The 27219-nt window shown below is 34.4% G+C and overlaps 1 protein-coding gene across 2 annotated transcripts in view; it reads left to right on the top strand.

Annotated features, from left to right (window-relative positions):
* LOC138709592 (DNA damage-regulated autophagy modulator protein 2-like) overlaps positions 1 to 26621 on the top strand; it is a 41799-nt gene extending 15178 nt beyond the window's left edge. The window contains exons 6-7 of one of the 2 annotated variants that reach the window (XM_069840476.1): positions 3548 to 3699; positions 9400 to 26621. In XM_069840476.1, coding sequence (XP_069696577.1) covers positions 3548 to 3699; positions 9400 to 9531 — 284 coding nt within the window. In that variant the 3' untranslated portion in view covers positions 9532 to 26621. The other variant, XM_069840477.1, reaches the window with a different exon arrangement.
* Positions 26622 to 27219: the final 598 nt, after the last annotated feature.

The following is a 27219-nucleotide window of genomic DNA, read 5'->3' as shown; positions in this document are numbered from 1 at the left end:
TAATCAAGTGGTTTATGCAGACAAATTTTGATGATACGTTTTTGTAGTAATATTAATGGAGTGAGGATAGTCTTTGTCATTCCATCCCATCCTATTATTCCGTATTGAATGACTGATTGAAAAAAGGCTAGATAAACAACATGGAGAACATAGATAGGTATATATGCACGAAGGGTTACAACACTTTTCTTTTGACACTTATGGAAGACATTTTGCATAGAAGTAATACAGAGCAGCCACTCAAACAGTACTACAATACTGAATGGTGCACGGATTTGCAGTTGTGTGAAATTTCTTGGGAACATTTCTCTGAAAGCAGGTTGTGATTCTTTTATAAGATGGGAATAACAAGTAACTGTTCATGTTGCCGACAGTGTAGCAGCATTCATACTATATACAGTGTAATGGTAAAGGATTTTATAACCCTCTCTAGGAAATATATGTTCAGTACTAACATAATGATGTACAGAACTTCGAATTTTTCTGTAAAAAAAAAGAATCTGAGGAAGACGGATAATCTGCAGATCAGTTGTATTGTATTGTATTGTATTTATTAACATTCCATGGTATTCATACATTGCTTACAGCTATAATATGGAACAAGTCAAAAAACTTAATACTATTATAAAGTCTTAATTTATAGTCACAGTCTAGATGAAATATATGCAGAAGAGATTTACAATATAGTCTACTAGTACAACACAAAGTTTTAGTATCAATTTCATGAAGCGTTATTGAATGTCATGAATTCACCTACAGAATAGAAGGCGTGAGAAATTAGGTACTTCTTTAATTTGGCCCTAAATAATCTTATGTTTTGAGTTTCATTTTTTATATCGATAGGGAGGCTATTAAAATTTTTACTGCCATATAACACACTCCTTTTTGATAGCACGATAGACTTGCCGATGGAGTATGAAAGTCATTTTTGACGTGTATTTATGCTATGAACTGTTGAATTAGTTACAAAGTTTTCACGATTACATACGAGGAAGATTATTTATGAAAAGATATAGTGACAAGCCATGGGCATTATTTGTAGTTTTTTGAAAATAGTCCTACACGATTCCCTAGATTTGGCACCTACTATTATTCTAATTACTCTTTTTTGTAATAGAAATATATTGTTACTCTCTGTGGAATTTCCCCAAGATATTATTCCAAAACTCATTACCGAGTGGAAGTATGCAAAGTATATTGTTTTTAAGGTATTGATATTTACTGTCTTTTGCATAGATCTAATAGCAAAACAAGCTGAATTTAGTTTGAGGGTAATTTCTTTAATAGAATTTTTCCAATTTAACACACAGTTAATAGGGTGACGGATAATTGGGCTTCTACTGTAGTGTTAATAAATGAATGATTTAGTGCAAATAAACTAACACTTAATCTTGATAAAACCTGTGTAATCAAATATAGTACACATAATAATGTTCAGTTTTTCTACAGTATTAGGTCAAATAGAATTGATCTCAAAGAATATTATTATTATTATTATTTTTTTTTTTATCCAATGCCACCAGGCTGTCTTTTCGACATTTCTGGTCTTCTCTCCTGGCCGTGGCTTAGTTGTAACCCACTTCTGAGGTTGGGGCGCCTGGAAGGCGGAGTTACATTACCCCGATGATGTGATAGGATGATTATGATAATGTGGTGCCAGGAGAGGTCTTAAATCTAAACTTAACCTAAATTCCAGACCATGGACGAACACAGGAATAATCCCCTTTAAGGAAAAATTCCTGTGCCCTTACCGGGAATCGAACCCGGGACCTCATGAACTATAGCCAGAAGCTCTGACCACTAGACCATGAGGCTGGTCTCAAAGAATATTATAAGCACAATGTTTCTTGGCTTGGTATTGGATAATAATCACTTGAACTGGAAAACACACATGTCATGTCATTTATTGTTTAGTCAACTGTTCGAAGACAGGTTTGAACCTCATAACTGACACCAGTAAGGCATCGCTCATGAGGCAATTAAGTCAGCAGATAATGGAATAGTGTGGCCAGTTCCTTTCCCCCTCCATTGTATATATCTCTTGTACTCTTCAATATTCTTCAAACCTCTAACCATAGCTACTTAGCTTCTCGTTTTCAACATTTGTCCTCATATCACGAAATAGATACTCACTCACAACACCATATCACAATCTCCATTCCTGAACACAGAACATCCTTCTACTCTTCATCTTTTACCGTCTCTGCAGCTCATCTCTGGAACTCTCTACCACAACATGTCAGAGACTGTCGGACATGTCTAGTTTCAAAAATAAATTAAAATTGCACTTTTTGAATTAGATTCCTTTCAGTTATAAGCCCTTTCCTCTGCGATAGTTTTGTAAAAATATAGGCTATATACTTCTTTCCTTCCATTCCCCTTTTTGTTCTCTTTATCAGCCGATGAATTTATTATTATAGCCTTTTTATTGTGAATTTTATTTAATATTCGTATTTCTTTTCTTTTTATTATTGTTTTATTACATTCCATTTTGTTATATTCTACCTTACGTTTTCCATATTAACCATTGTACTAAATGAATTCGTTTTGCTATATTCCAATGTATTTTACTTTCTTTTTTCTATTATTGTATTATTTTCATGTTGTTTAGTGTCGATTTTATTATGTTATTATTATTATTATTATTATTATGATTATTATTATTATTATTATTATTATTATTATTATTATTATTATTATTATTATTATTATTATTATTTGTAATATGTTAGTATTCTGTTCTTTAACTTTTTGTTAAATTTTAACTGCTTGTATACTTTGTGGCCTGGTAGAGTGTAAGAGAAGGCCCTATGGCCTCAACTCTGCCAGTATAAATAAAGAATTATTATTATTATTATTATTATTATTATTATTATTATTATTATTATATCTCTGACTATTATCTGTGCGTTTCGAACTGGCGGATGAAGGTCATGTACAAATGTACAAAAGTACAAACCACGTACAAGTCACTGAACTGAAAGCTGTTTATTCTGTAGAGAAGATGTATTAGTGCCATCTCTATTGCCTGAATTTCACCATCAAAGTGGGTGGCGTTTTTCCCAACTGCAACATAATAATCTTGAGTGAATTCCAGTTTCAGCTCCATCCTCTACTTCCAGTCTGTATAAAATGTCACCAACTGTCCACAATCATCTCATCATCATGCCATGAGAAAGTGCCATAGTAAAGATTTCACATTTGATCATCCACTTGAGCTGAATACAAAAATTTGTGCATACAGGGTTATGTGCATGTGTGTAGGAAAAAAAAGAGAGAGAGGGGAGAGGGGGTGAGAGAGAGAGCGAGGGGGAGAGGGAGGGGGTGAGAGAGAGAGGGAGGGGGAGGGGAGAGGGGGTGAGAGAGAGGGAGAGAGGGGGGGCGGAGGGGGAGGGGAGAGGGGCGAGAGAGGGGGAGAGAGAGGGGGAGGGGAGAGGGGGGAGGGGAGAGGGAGGGAGGGGGAGAGAGAGAGAGTGTGTGTGTGTGTGTATATATATATATATATATATCCACCATGTCTGAAATAAAAACAATTTTTTTTTAACAGGGAAAGATCCTCGGAAGTGGTATCCAGAAGATGGCGGATGGGAGATGCATGTAGTCAGTACTGTTTCAGAATGGATTGTTGCAACTTCATTCTGTGTGTATATTTTATCTTTTGTTCGTGAATTCCGTACGCTTAGTATGGAAGAACCTCAGGTAAGGAACAATGCATATTAATTTTGGTGGCTGGTAATAATAGTGTTAGTGGACAGAAAAGAATGGGCTTCAGTTGTTTGGCAGACTCTGGTCCTTCAAGGACCGTAAAGTCAGAAAGAGAAAATAATAGTGTTAGTAGTGGGATGTTGAATGTTCACTGTTATCATATTACATGATGATTTATATTGATGTATTTTTTACATAATTGTATTGCATAGCAATAGAAGAAAGTCAGTATTAAAATGCAGTTAATGTGTATGTTATATCATTGAATTAAGCTTGGGGGAAGGTAATAGCATGAATGAGGGAGGACTCATAGTAATAAGAAAATAATGTTATTGGTTCTCAACGGCCGTGGAATTGTTTCTCAAGAAATAAAACATAAATTGACAAATACATTCCGTAATAGTAGATATAATTACGTCATAGTTATTTATAAAATTGTGGATGTTGTTGTACCATATTCTCTTTATGACTAAGAAATTGCTTGTTTTAGTATTTAAAATAACAGTGATTGCTTAGTATGTTACTTTTACTGAAAAGTCGATTTGTTACTCATTCATAGTTTTCTACTTTCACTGCAAACCCAGCATTCTCCAACCTTTCCTATTTTCTTGGTCTCCACATACAATCCGTATATGTCTTAATGTTGTCTATTATCTGATTTCTACTTCTGTCCCAAACTTTTCTCCCATACACTATTCTTTTCATTGCATCCTTCAGTAGGAAGTTTCTTCTCAGCCATTTTCTTTTTCTCTTTGTGATAAGTTTCAGCATTATTATTTCTTCACCCACACTTTCTAGCAGAGCTTCATTTCTTATTCTGTCTGTTCAAAAAGACAGAAGTATATTAATGCTGCAGAATTGATTTCAAGATTTTAGCGAAATATGTATTTTTTTGTAGTAAAAAAAAATTCTTTTTAGCATTTTGATCAACAGTTGAAACAGATGTCAATACTAGTATATTGGCAGCTTCTTGTAGATCAGAGCATGCAGCGTACAGTAAGACCGATTTCTGTTGCTTGTCCTTCATAGAAGTAAAGTGTTGCAGATTAAGTAATATGGGATCCCTGGAGGAAGTTGTACTCTAGATTTTCTCATCCAAAAAAATGTATCACACTCTGCTGGGCTTGAATCCACAAACTTGGGATCCAAAGACTATTACAATAACCGTTAGACCACGTAAAATGACTCATATGAAGGAATTAGATAATGGCACAATTGTATCCGATTAGTTTCTAATGTGCAATGACATTGGAAGGAATAACAAGGCAGTGTAAGGAAAAAGATCATTTTCAGGTACCAACTATACTTGTGTCCAGACATTTACCCATCAGGATCGATGTTTTCTTTTCTTTTTCTGCAAGTGTTCAGTTTTTTCCTTTGAGTTATTGATTCGATTGTGTTTACCCCTTATGTAGGATTAACTCATCTGAGAAATATGCAAATTAAATTTCATCATTGCTACCTCTACTATTGCTGTTGCCATCACCAGAACCATTAGGGTTGCCAACTTTTCAAAATAAAAAAAAAAGGATTTTATCGACTTTTTTTAGTGACTCATGCTTTCTTAATTTGTATACAAAAATTTACATATTAAAAGATTACACATACAACCATTGTACACCAGGGGCGATTTCTCAGGACATGCTATGCTTGCTGCGGAAGCCCAATATTTTCGTAGAATGTGTATTTCTCAATATGAGATTACGTACATTAAGATTTATTTTGATTTTTGGAACATTGTATAGGCGTAATACCATCCGCAGGTTGCACACCGCAAGTATCGCAACGCTTGCTCGTTTCTCGGAGCTACAGGAAAGACGTAGAAATAGCGAGAATATGATGTGCGCGCAAGTGCCTTCCTCCTTAATCCGTCCTAGGCGCACATACTTCTGTTATGTGTGTTTGAAGCTCTGGTCCGAGAGCTACACCAACGACTATTTAAAGTTACACAGACCAGTATTGACAGCAGGAATGTGCAATGTAGTTGTATGAGCGGAATGCATATGTTAGCTGCTGCATGTATTATTAATTCTTAAACATTAATTTGAAGTATTGCAATGAGTTCGGAATCGTGTGTTATTGAAACCTTATTATTAAATCCATTTTCCCGAAGAACTATTCAAGAGAAGACAGACATTATAGAGAATATGTGCGCTGTTCAGTGCAGCTCGATACAACAATATGCATTGGTTGGCAGGGTCGAAAAAAAACTAAATAAACTGTTTTGTTGGTTATGTTTGTTATATTATATCGAACTTCTACATCTGATAAGCGAATATGATCCATGACTCATAATAATTTCATAATTATAAAATAAATTATTTGAGCTATGTGGGTCTGATTACTTTTATTAATTATGAATTATTATATCATCCCATCTTCCCCTATGAATGAAAGAGCAAGCCTAACTTTCGTGACTAGCATTCGCCCCTGTTGTACACACACATTTTTGGTCTTGGTATCTAATTTTTAACGACACTTTCATATTTTTAAACTGATTTAGATTCATTTAGCAATTTAATGGCATTTTTAATACATTAAAAAACTCTTTGCAGGGCATGTCAAAATTTATAACAACTTGAAGCTCTGAATTTATCAGTTCTGGTGATCATCTGTTCCTCACATCAGTGCATTTGTTCTTCATCATTGAAAACAGTTGTTTCACAAATGCATTCGATCCAGGTATACTCAGTGTGAAATATATGAGTTGGGAAATATTTGGTGCTTTCTGCTGAAGCACCAATGTGAAAATTTTGACCCACTTAGACACAACATCACCATCTTTAGCAATATAGTCAGTAATCAACTACTGGTGCTACATCCATCAATAGCAGTAGTGTTCTCTGCGACTATCGATTGTAAGCAATGGAGTGATCTGTGCAATAGTACCAACGTGAAAATATTTTCAAAATCTATATCCCAGCTATAAACAACAAAACAAAAATAATCTAAACTGTTACACAGTATTTTACTATTATCCAGCGCCAAATTTGAAATAACAGAAGAAAGTGTTGTATGTGGGAATGAAAAATGCAAGGCCGCATTAGCATCCAGAAAATGCAAGAAAACAGGAAAAACGTACAACCTGGCAACCCTGAGAACCATAACTAACGCTGCCATCACCACAACCATAACAACAAATTCCACACTTTGGGACATCTGGCCGACATCTACGGCTGACCACTAGGATCCAGAATACAAAGCAGAGGTTAAATTAAAAATACAATATGATTGTGGAGAGAACACAGAACAATGATAAATTTAAAAATAAAGTACAATTTGATTTCGGAGAAACATGAGATGAAAATACATTGAAGAGTAATGAAATGAAGTAAAAAAAAAAATACATAGTATTATACAAGTGATTGTGTAAAATGGATAATAAATCTCTCAATACCATTAGACAGATTTTATTAATGTCCTCATTAGAAAATTTAAGAGAAAGGAGAATGGTTTTGGTTAACTTAAATGAAGTTCCCCTAGCACCAAAAAGAAGTCCTTTCACTTCCCATGTATTGATATTCATTTTGTATCTCTCACTGAAGTGAGGAATACATGGGTTGTAAATAGACTTCTTTTCATCGTTAACGTTATTGGCTTGTTGATCATCCTTCTCAAAACGGACAGTGGGGTCAAGAATGAGGCTTCTTTGATTCCGGCGATCAATGGCTATAATGTCTGCTCTTCTCGTTGACCCATTCTCAGCCAAGCAGTGCACTTCTTCGTAAACCTCCCACTTTGCCTTCCGAAGAGTGGTTGCGATGGAGCTTCTCACTTTATGGTGGCGATTGTTCCTCAGTAGTTCTCCTTTAGGGCAATAACCCAAAACATGCCCAAGAGTTTCTTCTTCGCTGCATCCTGGATGACGACAGTTTTGATCTTGAAAGGAACGATCTGACACCGATCGTACTGCTGCAATGTTTGTGAACATCTTTACTTCTCCCATCACTACCTTCTTTATGTTCTTGTTAATCTTCGTCATCAAAATAGACACTTTCAGTGTTTATTTTCAGATGTTTTTCTGCCATTTTGTATTAATTATTTGGAAACTGCTTACATTTTGATATTCTAGTTTATTTTAAACTTTGAACGAGGGTATGATTTTCTCGATATTATAAGCGAATAAGATGTTAAATTTCTTCTGAAATACAATAGTAATTTATTACTTTTTTTGTGGTATAATAGAAGAAACGATGTACGAGGCCTGTCTAAAAAGTATCCGACCTTTAGCCAGAAAAAATATTTCAAATACCTGACGGGGTTGGGACCCTAATCCCCTTCAAAGTAGGCCCCTTGTGCTTGCACACACTTAGCCCACCGATCCTTCCACTGCCGGAAACACCTCTGGAAGTCTTCTTTTGGAATGGTGTTCAGCTCCGTCATCGCGTTCCGCATTATCTCTTCTCTACTCTCAAAACGGGATCCTTTCAGTGGTGTCTTCAATTTTGGAAACAACCAGAAGTCGCAAGGAGCCAGGTCTGGAGAGTAGGGAGGTTGGCGAACGGTTGTAATTCCATGTTTGGCCAAGAAAGTGTGGATCAATTGGGATGAATGTGCGGGAGCGTTGTCGTGATGCAAGTGCCAGTTGTTCGCCGTCCACATGTCTGGTCTTTTGCGCCGAACTGCATCACGGAGTCGCCGGAGAACATCGTGATAGTACTCCTTTGTCACCGTTTGTCCTTCCGGTGCGTATTCATGATGCACAATTCCACGGACAGCAAAGAAAACAGTCAGCATCACCTTGATTTTGCTTCGCACCTGCCGCACTTTCTTCGGCCTTGGAGACTTGGGATGCTTCCATTGCGACGACTGTCTTTTTGTTTCTGGGTCGTACCCTTACACCCATGACTCATCTCCAGTTATCACGGTGTTCAGAAACCCAGGATCAGTGTTGGCGGTGTCCAGAAGGTCCTGTGCAATGTCACGACGGAGGTCTTTTTGTTCCGGGGACAACAACTTGGGCACGAATTTCGCAGCCACTCGGTTCATGTTCAAATCATCACGCAAAATTGCATGTGCAGAATCTTTACTCACTCCAACCTCTTTGGCAATCTCCCGCATGGTCAAACGACGATCTGCCATCATCAAATTTCGCACCCTCTCAACAACAGCTGCACTCCGAGCAGTTTGGGGCCTGCCACAACGCTGCTCACTCTCCGCTGATGTGCGGCCATCTTTGAATCGGTTGAACCACTCCTTAATTTGTGTTACACCCATCGCATCTTCCCCCAAACACCTGCTGAATCTTACGAATTGTTTGACTTTGAGAATCACCAAGCTTTTGACAAAATTTGATGCAGTATCTTTGCTCACTTCGTTCAGTCATCATGCGAGAAAACTAAATCCGACAAACACTTAGAACAGCACCTTACTTGGCGACCACCAGCCAGTGACTGGCACAAGCGAATGCGGTGAAAAAATTCAAGCATGCGCATTACGGTTCCTCCTTCCACCGTGCACAGTGGCGCCGCCTTAGAATCACTACTTTGCGAGGGAAAATTTAAGGTTGGATACATTTTAGACAGGCCTCGTAATCATGTCCATTTTCCACCGTTAAGAATTACAACATAATATAATTTTTAGTTTTGATCAGGCATGCACTTTTGCTTGTTACAAGGTAAGTGGGCATATAATTTTGCACTCCTAAAGTAGAGTACTGTAGAATAATATAATCATTATGTGTGTATTTTTCAGATATATTTAACTGTTGAAAGAACAGGAATACCCAACGTCAACAGTGAAACTTCTCCCATCATAGCCCGTTCTTCAGCTGCAGACGAGGTCAATGTTATTGTTCGACAAGAAGGCAGCAGTATAATTACTTGATTGAAAATAAGAGCCAATCACAGTGCAGTTAATTCACATAGCAGCAATCACTGGAGTGAGGACACAACAAACCAGCATTCCGTTGTTATCATTGCTTCAAGACAGAGTTGTGGTCGTGGGTCTCTTCCTGAAATATCTGTAAACGAAGAAGACATCTTACTGGGCTCTGAATGTGAATCTCAGAGTGGTGTTAACCGTCGTGATGACGTGAATAGAAGCACTGAGCAGTTATCCCACTCAGTTGTGATAATTGCTTCGACTTCTACGTCGCCGAGCACCGTTCGAAGTGACTTGCACACTGCGTCATCTCCAGCTTCCCAGCAGAGCAATGAACTCGTTCCTAGTAAACTTCTGTCACTTTCGTTGTCGCTGCTGGTTGCAGCTTTCTTCCAAGCCATTCGATGCCTCACAGAATTTATCGAAGACACATTCAGGACCCTCCATTGTGAATTGGATATGGAGTGAACAGGATTGTGCTTTATATAATGTAATTCCATGAAGTCAATTTTCTATGAACAAACATTTTTGGGCTTTCGAAATTAGATTATATTTCGGAACTTGAGAAGTATCGATGAATGTCAACATTTTGCTCTGCGTTAGAAATGAATTTTCAAAACCTGTGATGATATGTACATTTAACATACAGTTGACAACATGTAATTGATATCAGTATTTTTAGAATGTTGTTTTCTTTTTACAGAAATTGAAAGGTTGCCTAAAAGAATGTTAATTGTCATTACTAAATCAAGCTACTATACAAGATCTTGTCCAAAAGTTCAGGGGATTTAATCATAAAAATATAGTATCCTTAATTGAGGGGGTCAGAAGCAAAGGGGTACAGGTGACATTTCTAAAAACATGAGTTAAGTGTATCCAGAGCAAGCTATAACAAAAAGGATTTTATGCTCGACCATGTCGAAAAGTAGTAATTATAAACCTGGTAGCAGCCCTTTAATGGACCTCATTAAAGTACACCTATTCATTAAAGTTCAGGAGTTCCACCTATCAGAAAACACCATTGTAGCAATATGAAAGCGCAAGTATCGATTATTCTCGGATATGCAATCGAAAGACAACTAGCGAAACGTCACGGAGGCTGGAAATCCAATACTGTTGCAGAAGGTTATGTTCTGATACTATAATAATTAGCGTTAATTGTAAATAATATTCAAATAAATTCAATTTGTCATCTCCTTTTTCAATGTCTAAATCAATTTCAAGGTTATATCAAGATTAATGTTTATTTTACTCTCTAGATTATATCAAGGTCAATGACATTTGTTCCTTGGAAAAAATCAATACTTTCGCGTCTGCGCACATCTCACAATTTACGAGATATTGCACAAGATCAGTTCCGCTCCCCAGTCAGATAAGAATAACATGAATACTTATGAATAATTTGAAGTTAGAAATATGGTCGAGCATAAAAAGTCGTATGAAACTTGCCTATAATGGTAATTAAGACGCTCGTATGAAAATTATGAAACGAGCTCAAGCGAATTTCATAAACATACTCGCGTCTTAATTACTACCATTATAATAATAATAATAATAATAATAATGATTTATTTAACCTGGCAGAGTTAAGGCCATACGGCCTTCTCTTACACTCATTATAGGCTCGTTGTATAATATACTATTAGTGGCGAAGGGATATATATTTTAATCACATCACATATGAGGGGCTTAGAACAAAAAGCAGGTAAGTGACGGAAACCTAGTTTTGAGGAAATTACAGTTAAAGTTCTACATGCAATGGAATATCATACACTAGTTTGGTGAAATGATGCCCATATAGCAGCACTGCACAGTGTGATCACTTACCTGATTTTATCCCAAAGAATCATCCTTTTGGGCTAACACAACACGCACTTACCTCATTTTTTTTAATAATGTCACTTACCTGCTTTTTGTTCTAAGCCCCTCATATTAAAATTTAAAATTAAAACTTCACGGAATTTATGGAAACTTAAACATTTTCTATCATATTTTCTCAAAAATAATTAAAGTGCAGTTATACCCATTTGCTTGCGACCCCCTTAATTCCTGTCTCCACTAACTCTTTTGAAGCAGTCCCATTGGGCTTCTATATAGTGACCCTAGGGTATTTTTTTACAAGTTCATGAATCTGTGGACATCTTGCGATGTGATTGTGATAAGCATCTCCTGCGATTCTGTCTGGATCTCCTTATTCATATCAAAACGCACTTTCAGTTGGATTTTATCTTGGTGGAATAAGAAAATTTTGTAGGGGTAAGGTTAGGCAAATAGGGAGGATGGAAATTGACTGTTGTGTTTTTGAAAGGTAGAATCTATCACATAACTGGTGATGTGTGACCAGGTGCTGTGTCATGGTGGAGAATCCAGTTCTTGTTCTTCCACTTTTCTAGACATTGCGTCAAATGCCATTGCTAGTTTAACCAGGAGAGAAGAATGCCTTGAATGTCAAAAAGACAATCAACTTTGACTTGACATTGCTGCAATTTGGCTGTGACAGCTTCTGCCGTGATGACTTATGCTTTTTCATAGAGTTTACAATCATAAATCCAGGTTTCATGAAGTTACGATCTTTAAAATGAAGATTGGTGCCCTATTTCTTTTGATTTTTGAGCACCTTGCAGACAACATGAAGTTCTTTCCAGTTGTTACTGAACAGTATTGGCACAATTTTTCTTCAGTGCTTCTAACGTTGAAATTGTTGGACAGAATGTGTTGAATGGTTCTATTTATGATAGTCCTGCAAAGCCTTATGTATTATGAATAGTTCGCTTGTGATCTACAAGATAATCTCGCGATATTATGAATAGTCCGCCTGTGATCTACAAGATAATCTCGCGATATTATGAATAGTTCGCCTGTGATCTACAAGATAATCTCGCGATATTATGAATAGTCCGCCTGTGATCTACAAGATAACCTCGCGATATTATGAATAGTTCACCTGTGATCTACAAGATAATCTCGCGATATTATGAATAGTTCGCCTGTGATCTACAAGATAATCTCGCGATATTATGAATAGTCCGACTGTGATCTACAAGATAATCTCGCGATATTATGAATAGTTCGCCTGTGATCTACAAGATAATCTCGCGATATTATGAATAGTTCACCTGTGATCTACAAGATAATCTCGCGATATTATGAATAGTCCGCCTGTGATCTACAAGATAATCTCGCGATATTATGAATAGTTCGCCTGTGATCTACAAGATAATCTCGCGATATTATGAATAGTTCGCCTGTGATCTACAAGATAATCTCGCGATATTATGAATAGTCCGCCTGTGATCTACAAGATAATCTCGCGATATTATGAATAGTCCGCCTGTGATCTACAAGATAATCTCGCGATATTATGAATAGTCCGCCTGTGATCTACAAGATAATCTCGCGATATTATGAATAGTCCGCCTGTGATCTACAAGATAATCTCGCGATATTATGGATAGTTCGTCTGTGATCTACAAGATAATCTCGCGATATTATGAATAGTCCGCCTGTGAGCTACGAGATAATCTCGCGATATTATGAATAGTTCGCCTGTGATCTACAAGATAATCTCGCGATATTATGAATAGTCCGCCTGTGATCTACAAGATAATCTCGCGATATTATGAATAGTTCGCCTGTGATCTACAAGATAATCTCGCGATATTATGAATAGTCTGCCTGTGATCTACAAGATAATCTCGCGATATTATGAATAGTCCGCCTGTTATCTACAAGATAATCTCGCGATATTATGAATAGTTCGCCTGTGATCTACAAGATAATCTCGCGATATTATGAATAGTCCGCCTGTGATCTACAAGATAATCTCGCGATATTATGAATAGTCCGCCTGTTATCTACAAGATAATCTCGCGATATTATGAATAGTTCGCCTGTGATCTACAAGATAATCTCGCGATATTATGAATAGTTCGCCTGTGATCTACAAGATAATCTCGTGAACATTTGCTGTGTTGTCATGATTGTTTGTCGTCAATGGACATTCTTCCATCCTTGAAACATTTGTATCATAGAAAGATTTTGCTTTGGCTCATATCACCAAATGCTAACTCAAGCATACATTTTTTCTTTGACTTTGAAGCAACATTAGGTGAAGATTCTTTTCTTCTTAAAAATCTGAAATTTCATTTGGAAAAGAATGTCGCTGAATCACTAAAACACTGCCCTACATTACAAAAATGCAGGCAATCCGAAATTACGATTTCTCCATCGTTGCTACATTCATTCCCAAAGGCTATTATTGATCTCTTCTTCTAGTGCTGGAAGGCTGTACCGCATGAGGCCATTCCACAAAGGTATGGTGTTGTACATTACAAGTAAATTCCCTAGTAAATAGTAAAAATGCTAGAGTTTCTGTTCCACAAAAGACTTTTCTGCAGTAGTACTTAACCACTCCATACTTACAAATTACCAATGAAGTTCCATGATTGTGTTCCACAAAAGTACTAATATTTGTAACTTACTAGTGAATTGTCAAGTATTCTCTACCAATGAAAGGAGACTAATACATTTACTAATGCGATTTAAATATATTTATTTGATATCTTTTCTTGCTTCTATTTCCTTCAAAAGAAACAATTTCATCTCTTTTGTCACCATTTCAATAATTCTGCAGTGTTTGTAATTTCGTAGCAATGAAATTTGGAAGTGAAGATAGGTCATAATGTCAGCGAAATGAGTCCAGGGTCCAGCGCTGAAATTTACCCAGCATTTGCTCTTAAGGGTTGAGGGAAAACCCCGGAAAAAACCTCAACTTGTTAACTTGTCCCAACCAGGATTTGAACCCGGGCATTCTCGTTTCACTGTCGGGCAGGATAACTGTTACTTCGCAGCATTGAACTATTTCTTGTGTAATAAACCAAAGCCAGAATTTTTAAGATTGTGTAGAGAATTAAGGAAATATGAATATTTAAAGTTACCTCTTACTTTTGAAAAACCTTTTATTTTGCTACTCAATGAAAATAATATTAGCTTTTGGTGACACTCATGTCTTCATCATTAATTTTTTGTCTAAATTAACACATTTAAAGAAAGTAATTACACTGTCAATGGAATAGTGGTTCACATGTTTTTTAAGTATTTAATTTCATGAGGGAAGAAGCTGCCACTAGCATCAAATGTGAAATTCATGAGGGGGAGGGGAGAAAAGAAAATTTAGAAGGGGAAGCAAGAATGTTTGGACAAAGCAGGAAGTGAACCTTTATTAGCCCTACACTAGTAGTTATAATCAAATTCTGTTCATATGTTTAAGTTTTCAGAATATATCCTTAAAAAAGAAACACACAGTGTAACATTTTGCCTGCATACATACTGTATATTCAAATTGCCTCCAATTTATGATAATCACTATGTTTAATCCTGAAGATATTTAAGTCTATGAACTTTAATATTGTTGTGCTTATTCAGCAGATTGCTATGCTTAGTGCTGCATATATTAATTCTTGCATAATAGTTTGTTTTCTAACAAGGCGTAAAATTTGCGTGCAGAGAGAAATTTTCATTAGTATTAACACAGTCTAGTATATACAGTCACGAAGCTTAATACTTACTAAATATGCAAACATAGACAGTTGAAATATGCATCCATAGATAGTTGCTCACCACCAGGATCGCTACTATCGCCTCATCACAGACTCTTTCCCTAGCAGACTATAAAATGTATTGTACTTTCGATATCGTGTTCTTTTGAAAAAATTAACACCTTCCTTCCACTATTGAAATATGAAATACATAAGGTTTATATATTATTTTCATAAAATATATATTATATTCTATAAACTCACCTTCCTGGATCTTTCGGAAGAAGGATAACTTTAACCTATTTTTCTTACAATTTATAGTACTACAATCGTCTCCTTGTCCCATATTATTATTCAAATTATTGTACTTTAGCCATTTACATTTATTACAACCTATAACAAACATTTCACAGTTTACATAGCTTTTCACAAAAATGCGAAATACAGCACAGTCAATGCTTTTTCGATCTAGACCAGGCCGTAATGTATGTTCGGTTTTTCTATTTCAGTGTATGGAGCTCAGTGAAATATTATATTATAACTTTATTGCGTATCATTGATAAGCTTTATTTAGTGTAATGTGTCCATAAGTTCCCTTTACTTCTTGTTGCATAATATGTTGCAAAAATAATTACAAAACTGTGTTATTTTAATGTGAAGAGAATTTTACATGTTAACATAATCTGTTCGCGTCAACATTTCAAGTTTAGAATGGAAGCTGTTTTGAGGTTTAATAAAAAAGAATTTATATTGTGATTTCAATTTAGCACATCTACCTTCCTTAATTTTAGACAAAACATTTACCATATCACTCCTATGAAATTAGTGTACGTACAATTGTGTTACTTCGTCTCTTTAGTAGTTAAATACAATAATTCAGTACTGAATTGTAGTATTAAAATACAGACATTGAATGTCCGGGATATCATACATGACATTATGCTTAATTATAATGTATGATTGCGAATTTAGGAATATAAGTTAAATATAGTAAACATAACTTATAATTTTCATATGAATGGCAAGGCATTGGAGATCACTAAATTTAGACAGAAAGGGGCAACTGATACAGTAAACATAACCTATAATTTCAACATATCTAAATATCCGTGTGGTGCAATTGAAAATTATTGAATCGTGCATAAATGAATGTACAAGAATTTCGCAATATTTAATCGTAATAAAGGCAGGTATTACACATACTAACAACATAATTTTCACACCATAAATAATATTAAATCTTAACTCGCAAGTGAATTATGTTTGAAGTGTCGCATAATCATTATTTTAAATTTTATTAATGCAATTACACTACATTTTAGAGAAACATATGTTACTGTTTATGCATTCCAACTAATTTATATGGTTGAAACGCCGCCCTTCGTGATCGGGTTAAGCGAGTTACATGGTCTGCCTTACGGCCTGTATTAGATCACGATGCTGTGGCACAGTCTATTGTTCCTAGTGCTCACAGCGCTCCAAGCGGCTAGCAACTATTGCGAGATTTGCAAAAAATCATCCCAAGCTTCGTGACCGTATATAGTAGACTGTGGCATTAATGTACTTGTATATTCATAATTCTTTCGGAATTTTGAGAACAAAAAACATCGATTTAACCTTTCTTACTTCACTATTTTAATATCTTGATAAAATTACATTTTGTGTCATAGTCTCTCTCCATTTTAATTCGAAAATGAAAGCTGAGTTGCATTGATTCGAAGTTTGATATATTAAGCATAATAAATGTTGATTGTATTTATATAACATAGATTGCAAATTTCTCTCGCAGAAGAAGAAAGTGCATTGCATTTCTTTTAAGGTAGCCTTTCACTTTACCTTGTATGCTTGTCTTTTTGGAGTACATTACTATTTTTATATGTGTTTTGTTGCAAGTAATAATAATTTTTATTAAAATGTAATTCTCATAATTTACGTTTCGTAAGTACTTGTTTAATTAGTTCAAATCTGTAACATTTATTTTACGAAATGCATCACAATTTCCTTGTGTTTGTGTGCGAAATTTAAGAAGTAGCTTAAAATGAATCTAGATTCAGATCATGTTAGAAAGAACTTAGTACTTCGAATGAATGTCGAAACTTATTTTTATATTTCTTTATTATTATTATTATTATTATTATTATTATTATTATTATTATTATTATTATTATTATTATTATTTGCCAGAGTACTTGCAGTGAACTGATTTATGTAGAATTATTTATGTTAGAATAAAGATGAACATTTCAGATGGAAGTTAAACATTAAGAAGCACTATTTTAAGTCTTCTGTTAACTATGGATAAAAATGGCCTTTTTCTTTGTGAAGTGTCAGTACAGACTTTACGTTGTTTGATGATTCATGTTTCGGCAAGTAGAGTTACCTCGAATTACTAGAAACTAGCTGCATGTAAAATAAAATAAAGGTTAATTGATAGATGCTGCATAATCTGTACTTACTGTAGAAAATCTCCCATCTCTGAGAGCATATTTTTGAAATTAAAATCTTTGAAATAATTTTATCACAATGGAAGAATATATTGATAATCTAAATTATTTTACTTCTTCTTTCACTAAACAGACATTGCTTTAATAGATAATTAAGTGACAAAAATATTCTTGAAAATGCGCAAACTTGCATTCAGATATATAAAATTATTTGACTTTATGAAAATACATAATTATCTAATCATTTTAGTAAACTGAAGTATCCAGTAATTTTAATTTATATCTTTAATTAACCATTAATTAATACGTAGAATATTAAATCTACCTCATTTTGGGTACTAATATTGTCCTGAACCAGGAAGAGAAATGCTAGAATGCTTTTGAATATTTGATTAATTTGCATGTAGGTAATTGTTCAGTTTTTCATAGATGAGATTTCTAACCTTAATTTGCAATTAAACCACATATTTGTGTGTTATGTTAAAAAGTTTAGTGTTTTTATGTAATATTTTATTTTTATTATCATTGTGCTTGTACTTTTAAAGCAATTTATACCAAACTGGCTTATTGTGACCATTTTGGTCCTATTGACGCTTAAAGACTGTTAATTTAACACAATTTTGTATGCCATATAAAATCAGATTGCTTCTTGTAATATGATGATTTTAGTATACTTTATAATGAATGGAGAGCGGATTTTTATGTGCTAAAATATTTAAACATATTTATTTTTTATGTGCTAAAAAGTACGAAAATATTTGCTAAAAATAAAAAAAAATATATTTTTTTAAAATATGACAAAAATACCTTACTTAGCTTGAAAAAACAATGTTACTAGGTACTCACCAACCACACTTGAGTGCTAGTAGTTGTCCGAGAATTGCAGTGAACAACAAAGGTCATCTCCAAATTCTCCATCACAAATGCATGCCGATTATCTCTGAACAACGACTTATATTGTGAAAACGATCTTTCCACATCACAGGACGTCAGACGTGCATATTTAAAGAGAGGAATGTGACAAACACAAACACAGTCAATTCACCTACAGGCACACCCTCCAATACTTGAGCAACATTACACATTTTTTATATCCACTGTTCTTCCCAAACACATTCTGGAATTTTTCCCTTAGTAATTGTGCTTCTGAATCTGGTAGCGAGTCTAGTTTAATTTCCACGGCACGCACCTCCCTGTTTCAGACAACAGGTTTTTGGATGTTTCGAGTTTTTTTTTTATGGAGTTACACAAAAAGCTTAGATTTGTTAATAGGAAAGCCAAATCGTTTTTTAAACAACCTTCTTTCAGTATATCTTGAAGAATATCGATTGACGAAGCCCGATAACAGGGAATCACAATAAGATATATTGCCTTACTTGATAGACATGAGCGAGAGGCGAGAGATTTGTTTAAATTAAATAATGTTCATACCCGAGCTCTTATCTGTTGTGTTTCACAAACAAAGCGTGGAATGAAATCATTTTCAGCAACAATAAACATTCCTAATTGTGTGTTGCAAGATCTCTCCTCCTTGTCCATGTTAATTTATTCCATAATAATAACACTGATATGCTGCCTAGCAGTTCTCAGAACTTGAGGCGATACTATTACGAAAATGGATCATGGGTACACCACACAGCGCTTAGAAACACGAAGCAACCAAGAATTCTTAAAAAAAGATAACGTACTTCTGAGTGATATAATTGATTTAGTTTAAAATATTTGAAAGTTCTTGTAAAAATTATTTAAGTAAAAAAAACTCCAAGATTTATGTGTTTGTAGTAGAATTCCTGAAAATATGTGTTTATATATTTTTTTGTGAAAATATGTGTTTTTATGTGAAATAAAATTCGGGTTTTAAACATGAAACTTCATGTTCGGAATTTTTAACTTTGTTAATTGTGTTTTATCACACGCAAAAATAATATTTAATTACATAGGAATCCGCTCCTTAATGATGAATTTTAATTACTTGTATTGTGGTGTCAGATATTGTGTAAGGAATAATTTTTTTATAGATCTGTTTAAAGTTTAATTTTTATGTGTAATCTGGTCTTAATTTGTAAATTATAGTTATATCACAGGGCATAAAACGCTGTAATTTACTATTTTGCTGGTTGATAAGATTTAGCCTGCATGACATAACATTTGAATAGTGACAACTATTATAATATTGAAAATTTCAGTATTTTTATACGAATAGAAACAAATTAACAAAATTGAAAGAACAGTATTAATTATGTGTGAATTATTTTATTGGTACTGGTAAGAAACATAATTGGAATGTACAAAATGTTCCCAAAAGGACTGAGTAGATTGATAAAACTGCTTGTTACTGTAGTTCAGCTTTATTTTAGGTTATATCGGTCGAACAGTAACATGATCAGAATTCCCTAAGTATCATTAGGGATGCTGAAGAAGATTTATAAATTGTTCGAAATGAACTGGACAATATAATTTATTATACTGATGAAATAATGAAAGCGAGATTATATTATGGGCTAAAGAGTGATATTAAAATGCAGTAAAAGATGCTAGTGATACAGTAAATAGTAAAAGAAAGGAAATTTATAAATATAAAAACTGTAAATGGAATTATCAGTGTTGTCACATGGGCTATTCCATATGAAACCGATCAGTAAAAAACCTCGCATTTTTTAATATTCTAATTTTTTCCCTATTTATACAAGGTGCTGAGGAGAGAGTGCATTTGCAAAAATATACTATCGAAAGTCAAACGGTTTTCGTACTGTTGAGCGACAAATTTAGCGTATTTTATAAAAACAAGCCTCTTTCAGCGCTCAGAACTCTGGAACCATTTACTGCAGAACATTGAACGAGAGATCATTTTGAAGCTGACATTTCGTAGGTTATGATAAGAAGTAATATTTATTTTTATTGTATACAGAGAGACAGATAATCTGATTTTACTTACTTTTAGGCTTTTTGCCCATTTGTAAAAATGTAAAAAATATTGAGAAAAAACCTTGCATTATTAAGAGGGATTCGGCATTGTTTGCTTAGTGGCTCGGCAATAAGTTTCGAGGGTATTAAATAAATTATTTTCACACGCCTGGACTTGAACGGCGCAGTACCGCACGCACTGGCCGAGAGCTGAAGATAAGTGAGCGTTGGGCGTCATTTTACTCCTGTGTTTATGAAAACTTGTGATAAAGCTAGCCCAGCTATGCGCTACTAGACGAAACATCACGTGTTTATGTCTCCTGGCTTTGCTTGTCTCAGCTAGCTCCCGCCTCACAGTCAGCTGGTTAGTTCATGCGCGTACTATTTATTTTCTTTATTTGATATTTTCAATACTTTCTTATCAACGGTGCACCAGTAAAAAATATGTGTTTATTTGTACTTTCAATGCGGAATCTAACCATATATTTTAAAAATATTTTTTCGTGGCCAAAGGCGTCTTAATGAAGAAAAATCTAAATTTCTCCATTTCCATAAAAATTAAGAAAAACTGTTCACATGTCAATATAAACTTTAATTTCTGAGTTTCAAAACAAACCATGAGTTTGATCATTGGGTGAAAGGGTTTCGGAGCCACAACAGTTTAAAGTTGCTAATTTTATGAAAATACGATAAATTTAAATATTTTTAATTTAAACACTATGAAGTTCTGATGCCTCAAACTTTGCACAAAGATTGTATCACAGTTGTCAATGGACAGAAAAAGTTTCATTGTATTTAAAAATTGCTATGTCAATTTTCTCTATATTTCGGTCGATTTGAGATGGAATAGCCCACATGGGTAAAATATAAGTACCGGTAACTGCAAGCGACAGTCTCCTTTTATGCACTTGAAATGCTGCTCTTTTAAAGGTCTATAGCATCCAGTTTTTCTTCTTCGTTTCCTGCTTTGTCCGTCAAAGGCCTGTTGTCTCAGAAGAGTGTTTAGTCTCACCTAGACATTGACACGCAGAAATATTTCTGTAAATCAGAAAACTTCGTGGTCAAGGGACAATTAACTGATAATTTTGCCTCATTTAGGCTTTTTTATGTGCTTTGCATGTATGAAATATCTGGGTTTATTGCTTTTTGAAAAAAAAAAAACTAATGCTCTTAAAACTACATTGTTCTCAATTGGGTACGAATCTTTCATTGATGTCATTTCTGGGCTTCTATCATTAGATTTATAAAACAAAGGCCTATTCTCCACGACATTGGTGTGTAGTGTCTTCTGGAATGTAGTTCAGTTTCCGGTTTTGGGTCTTTGTCAACTATTTTCAAGTCCTTCAAAAATAATAATATATTAAACATAACAAATGGGTGTGGATAAGTGATTTCAATTGAAAAGATTTGATATTTCGAATTAGATGATATTATAGGAAACATTTCGTCCTAATTGCAGTATAATGCTTTTGGAAGCTTGAGCTACCTGAAATTAACTCCATTTATTTCTTTAAATAAGAACAATTTGAAGTTTATGATTAGAGATCAAAGGCATTCACAGCATTATTTCTTAGTCTGTGATGCAGGCTTTGTTTTAGAGATTGTTATAAGTTTAATTGGAATTAATTAAAATGTAATATTTATTTTAGTTTAGTTTTATATCATGTTTAAGGTTTGCATCAGGACTGTATTGAAGTCCCCCCCCCCCACACTGACTGAAATATTTCAAAGAGACTTGCAGAGAACTGCCTTTTAAAGAAGTATGATACAGAAATTGATAATTAGCTGAAGAAGAGTTTTTAAAAGATTTAAAAAAAAGAAGTGTGGGAATTAACAAGTTGCTATTTGTTTGAAGTTTTGATTATAATATTAATTTTCTGACCAAGATGCAGGAACCGTAGATCTGTTCTGAGGCTGTGAATTGAATAATCAATCCATCTTCTCTGTGGTTGTTCCAATCACATTTTTCTCCCTTTTCTTAATGTGTGAGGGTTTGCCATGGATAACTTGATAGCATCCTTAGCACACTATCTTTCTTTTTTTGTAACATTGTTGAATTTTCTTCATTCTGTTACTTGCTTTTAACTGTGCACGCATAATGTTTCTTATTCTATCGGAAATTATGACTCAGTAAGTTTTAGAAATCTTATTTGTCTGCCTCTAATCTGCATCTTTTAATTTCAGTATTCATATTGTAGTGTGTAATTGACAACTATGTTGCACATCATTCTGTAGTAACATTTATTATCCTGTTTATTAAGTGTATATTAAAACATCACATTTATTATTATAATTGATATTATTCTCGTGTTAATGAATTTTTTTTGTATGCCTAGTATTTTTTTTACAAAGATTGATGGACGCAGACGAATTTTCTCTATTAATTCGCCCAAGTGTGCCAAAGTTAGGTCAAAATACATACTTAAAGTAGAATAGGTTTTTTAGAAGTGCAATGCAAGGGATACGAGTGGTGGACATGAGTATTTATTGTTTTAGTTTTGGAAACATGATCAATAATAATTTCACTGAGGTGTAAAGCTTTCGTATATAGTTGAATTGGTTTCTTCAGTAAGCCTAATCTCGGACAGTGTATAATCTGACTTCAAGTGTATCTCAGTTGTCCATCAGAGTTTGATTTGTTGCTGTCCATATAACTCAGTGAAGAACACTGGAAATAGACTGACTTCTTAGAGGTAATATTATATACTGATAAAGTAACCAGAGTAAAGTATGACACTGATATGTTTACTTAAGATTTGGACTCTATCGTGCAATTGATTGTTCCAAATATTGTGAAGAGTAACGAGTGGATTAGAATGTGTCCAGATATTATTACAGATTGTCTCAATGAACATTGGTGTAGTCGACCTGGTTGGCAAGTTGGTATAGCGCTGGCCTTCTATGCCCAAGGTTGCGGGTTCTATCCCGGGCCAGGTCGATGGCATTTAAGTGTGCTTAAATGCGACAGGCTCATGTCAGTAGATTTACTGGCATGTAAAAGAACTCCTGCAGAACAAAATTCCGGCACATCCGGCGACGCTGATATAACCTCTACAGTTGCGAGCGTCGTTAAATAAAACATAACATTTAAATATTTAACATTGGTGTATTTCATCATGGATACATTAGCAGTATGAACTGCGGCAGTATCCTGCTAAAAATATGTCGTGAAAAGTTCCGCATATGTTTATTAATTGGACAATTAGTGATTATTTGTAAAAAGAAATCTAATAATTATGTGAACACTGACAGCACACAAAACCCTTTTTTTTTTGTCTTAAGGCCCATTCACAATGAAAATTAAACATAACCGTAACATAAACACAGAAGTTTGCGGTCAGGTTACCAAATGGGATCATTCACAATGATTCATATAAACACTGACATTAACATTGCTGTTAGACGTTAACATGAAAGTTTGCGAACTCCAAACTTTCATGCTTATGCTTACGTGACTTGCAAACAGAACACAATCGTAGAGCGCTGAAATATACGACAGAATATGAGGAAATGGCGTCGTTGTTATGTTTCCATGGTTACCAAGTATCTTTGCGGTTATGTTTATGTCCCCATCATGAATGATGTGATTTTACAGTAACTTTTACATTCTTATGTTAACGCTTACGTTATGTTTAATTTTCATTGTGAGTGGGCCTTTACATTGGAAACCCATTGCAGATGAAATTAAGCTTCATAAAAAAAAATAGATTTAGAGTCAATTTTCCCATTATTAACGTTTTCTGCCATTCATTACAAAAGTGAAATCTAATGTTGTGTGATGTGTTAACATGTGCCGAACATTTCATGGCGCATTTTCAGCAGGATAATGCCACAGTGCATACTGCTAACATATCCATGATAGAATTATGCCGAGCATTTGCAGGTACAAACAGCCACAGTAGTGTGGGGGATTTTTACTGCTGGTCGAGGGGTGAACATTACATCAACGTTCACTAAGACTCTCTGTATTATAATCTCTGTTCTTGCTTATGGTAGCAATTGAGTGACTCCACTAAGCTTAAAGGCAGATCAGAATATTGAAAAGTAAGGATCTAAACTGTTAATTTAATCCATGTTGAATCTTTCGTACGCTACTTTAACACTTGAATATAAATAATTGATTAAATGGCGATCATGCGTTAATTGTGTAAGCATGTGCAGCTTACAGCTGTTTCGGTGCTTCTTCACACCATTCTCAGAGCCTACTAGATCGCGATGTCATCTCGAACTTTGCTGCCTGTTGTGTGGGTGCGTTCGATTGTTGAAAAGCATTGAAATGTGGTGTCATATAGTGTGTGTTCTGAAATTGATCTATGTGTTGAGAATTTGATCAGGGTGTGTTTTAGTGTGTCTGTATATTTCATATTGTTCTAGTGTGTTTAGTTTTTGGTTTTTATGTGTAGGATTTCCATGTCTGTATTTATGTTATTGTATGTGTGGTTAGTATTAGGGTAATTCCATTTGTGACAGACACGACAAATGCCTCTCTACAAAAATATAAAGATTTATTTCTACTTCAACATAACATTAGCAGACTTTTAAACTATATCAGATACAAAGTGCATGTACACAGCTACACTTTCATGTAAGGAGCAAGTATCAATCTCTATTTATTACAGATATCTAAGTACAAGTAATGTTGTGACAGACAAAACAGAAAAAGGAACACAAATTAAAGGGAAGTCCAACAATGTACTATATCTTCCAATATTAGCAACTTCTTTTGTTAGTACTATAATCATAGAAAGGTAGAATATCCTTCCTTAATATGCTACAGATAGTTTTTCATTTGAAACATTTATGAAGTATATATTAAGCCCTGTTCTCGTGACAGACACGACATACAAACTGTGACAGACACTACATATTCCAAATATGATTTACAAAATTACATGCATTTGCAAATTAAAGAACATCATTATCAAACTAGATATGTTGAAAATTTAGTTTAAGCCTATTATCAAATTGTGGCTCTGGTAGAATTTTTATAACCTGGTCTTTGTCAATATCAGCCTCATCACCAATAGCAGGCGAAAAGAATTTCTTGGACTTCCTCTCATGCCGAAGGAATTTTACATGAAGTGTATCATCCTTGTCATATGTCTTCACTTCCAAACATCTTCAGTTCACAGTGCTGCCAGCATATGATTTATGCAAAAATACGGCCAATTATCTTTGATTTCATAAAATATAGACATTAAAGTCTCTGGTATAGCATTCAAGAATTGTCTAGAACCACTTTGAGAAAATGGCAATTTGGTTGACATAATTATGGAATTACCCATTAGTTATGTGTTCGGCATATGTACATTGGACAGACAGGCAGATCATTCCAAACTCGATACAAAGAACACATTAAAGCAATAACCAGAGGACACAATACATCTACATATGCCGAACACATAACTAATGCTAACCACACATACAATAACATAAATACAGACATGGAAATCCTACACATACAACCCAAAAACCAAAAACTAAACACACTAGAACACACTAAAACACACCCTGATCAAATTCTCAACACACAGATCAATTTCAGAACACATACACTATTTGACACCACATTTCAACACTTTTCAACAATCGAACACACCCACACAACAGGCAGCGATGACGCCACGATCTAGTAGGCCCTGAGGATGGTGTGAAGAAACACCGAAACAGCTGTAAGCCGCACATGCTTACACAATTAACACGAGTAAGATCGCCATTTAATGAATTGTTAATTTAATACTTGTATACAGTACCTCAAAATCACATTTTTCTTATATCATAGACCATTTCTAAAATATAATTTATGTACCCAATTATATTATGTATAGATAGTCGATAAAGTCCTGGTAAGGGGACAAAATATGTATTTCTTTGCCCATTCGTGCTAGATTAAAAAAAAAAAAACGTTTTCTTGAACTGCAAGAGTTGGAGTAATTATATTTTATGTATATCACATATAAAGCTTTCGGAGTTTTGTTCTGTTTATTTGATTGTATTAGTAGAATCATTATAATTATGTTTCTCCTATGAAATGTTTTATTGTGATCGAAATTATGATGCAGGCTTTTTCTTACATCTTATGTCATGTTTTTTTTAATACCTTTGTAGTACTTAATTTGCTCAGTAAGATATGACAGTGTTTATATGCTAGTCATCTTTTCTTTTGTCATTCAGAAGTAATAAAATAAAGTGATACATCTCAAGCTCACCAATTCCATTTTTTACCTGAAGATGTGTGTAAATGAAAGATATGTGTATTTGTATAGCTCATCCTACACTCTCATTCCTCTGGAATGGCTGTGTCCAAAACTTGACAACAAGGCTGCAGGTAGCATTAGCAGAAAAGTTTTTGTATTATGTAAGGAACATTTTGAAATACAAAAGTCTTAATGAATGAGCACTTGTATTTTACCTATTAACAGTGTTTGTATTTTTAATTAAATAGTACATTATAGTATAATATTCCTTGGCTTATAATGGAAACAGTAGAACATTAACTTGTATACAGAAACTTTCTAGTTGAGCGATGCAGAATAACCTAACTTTCTCTTCTCTGGTTTGTTATATAGCATTACTAGTGGCTTGTGCAGCAAATGCTGCAAACTAAGTTCATTAGACGTTCAAATAACAATTTTTCAGACTTACAGTATTTTGAATGAAGAATACCAGACATTTTGAAAGTTATTTGCTTCTGTAATAATAAAACATACTCCCTCTGAATGTTTTTTTTTGCCAAATACTTTTTATTGAACCTATCCACCTTCAGTTTTTGAGATTCAGCGCGAAAACGCAAGTAACATTGTCAG

Source organism: Periplaneta americana, chromosome 11, assembly GCF_040183065.1.
Source record: "Periplaneta americana isolate PAMFEO1 chromosome 11, P.americana_PAMFEO1_priV1, whole genome shotgun sequence".
NCBI classification, from domain to species: Eukaryota; Metazoa; Arthropoda; class Insecta; order Blattodea; family Blattidae; genus Periplaneta; species Periplaneta americana.
Note: the sequence above shows the minus strand (reverse complement) of the source record. Positions and strands in the feature narration are given on the sequence as shown.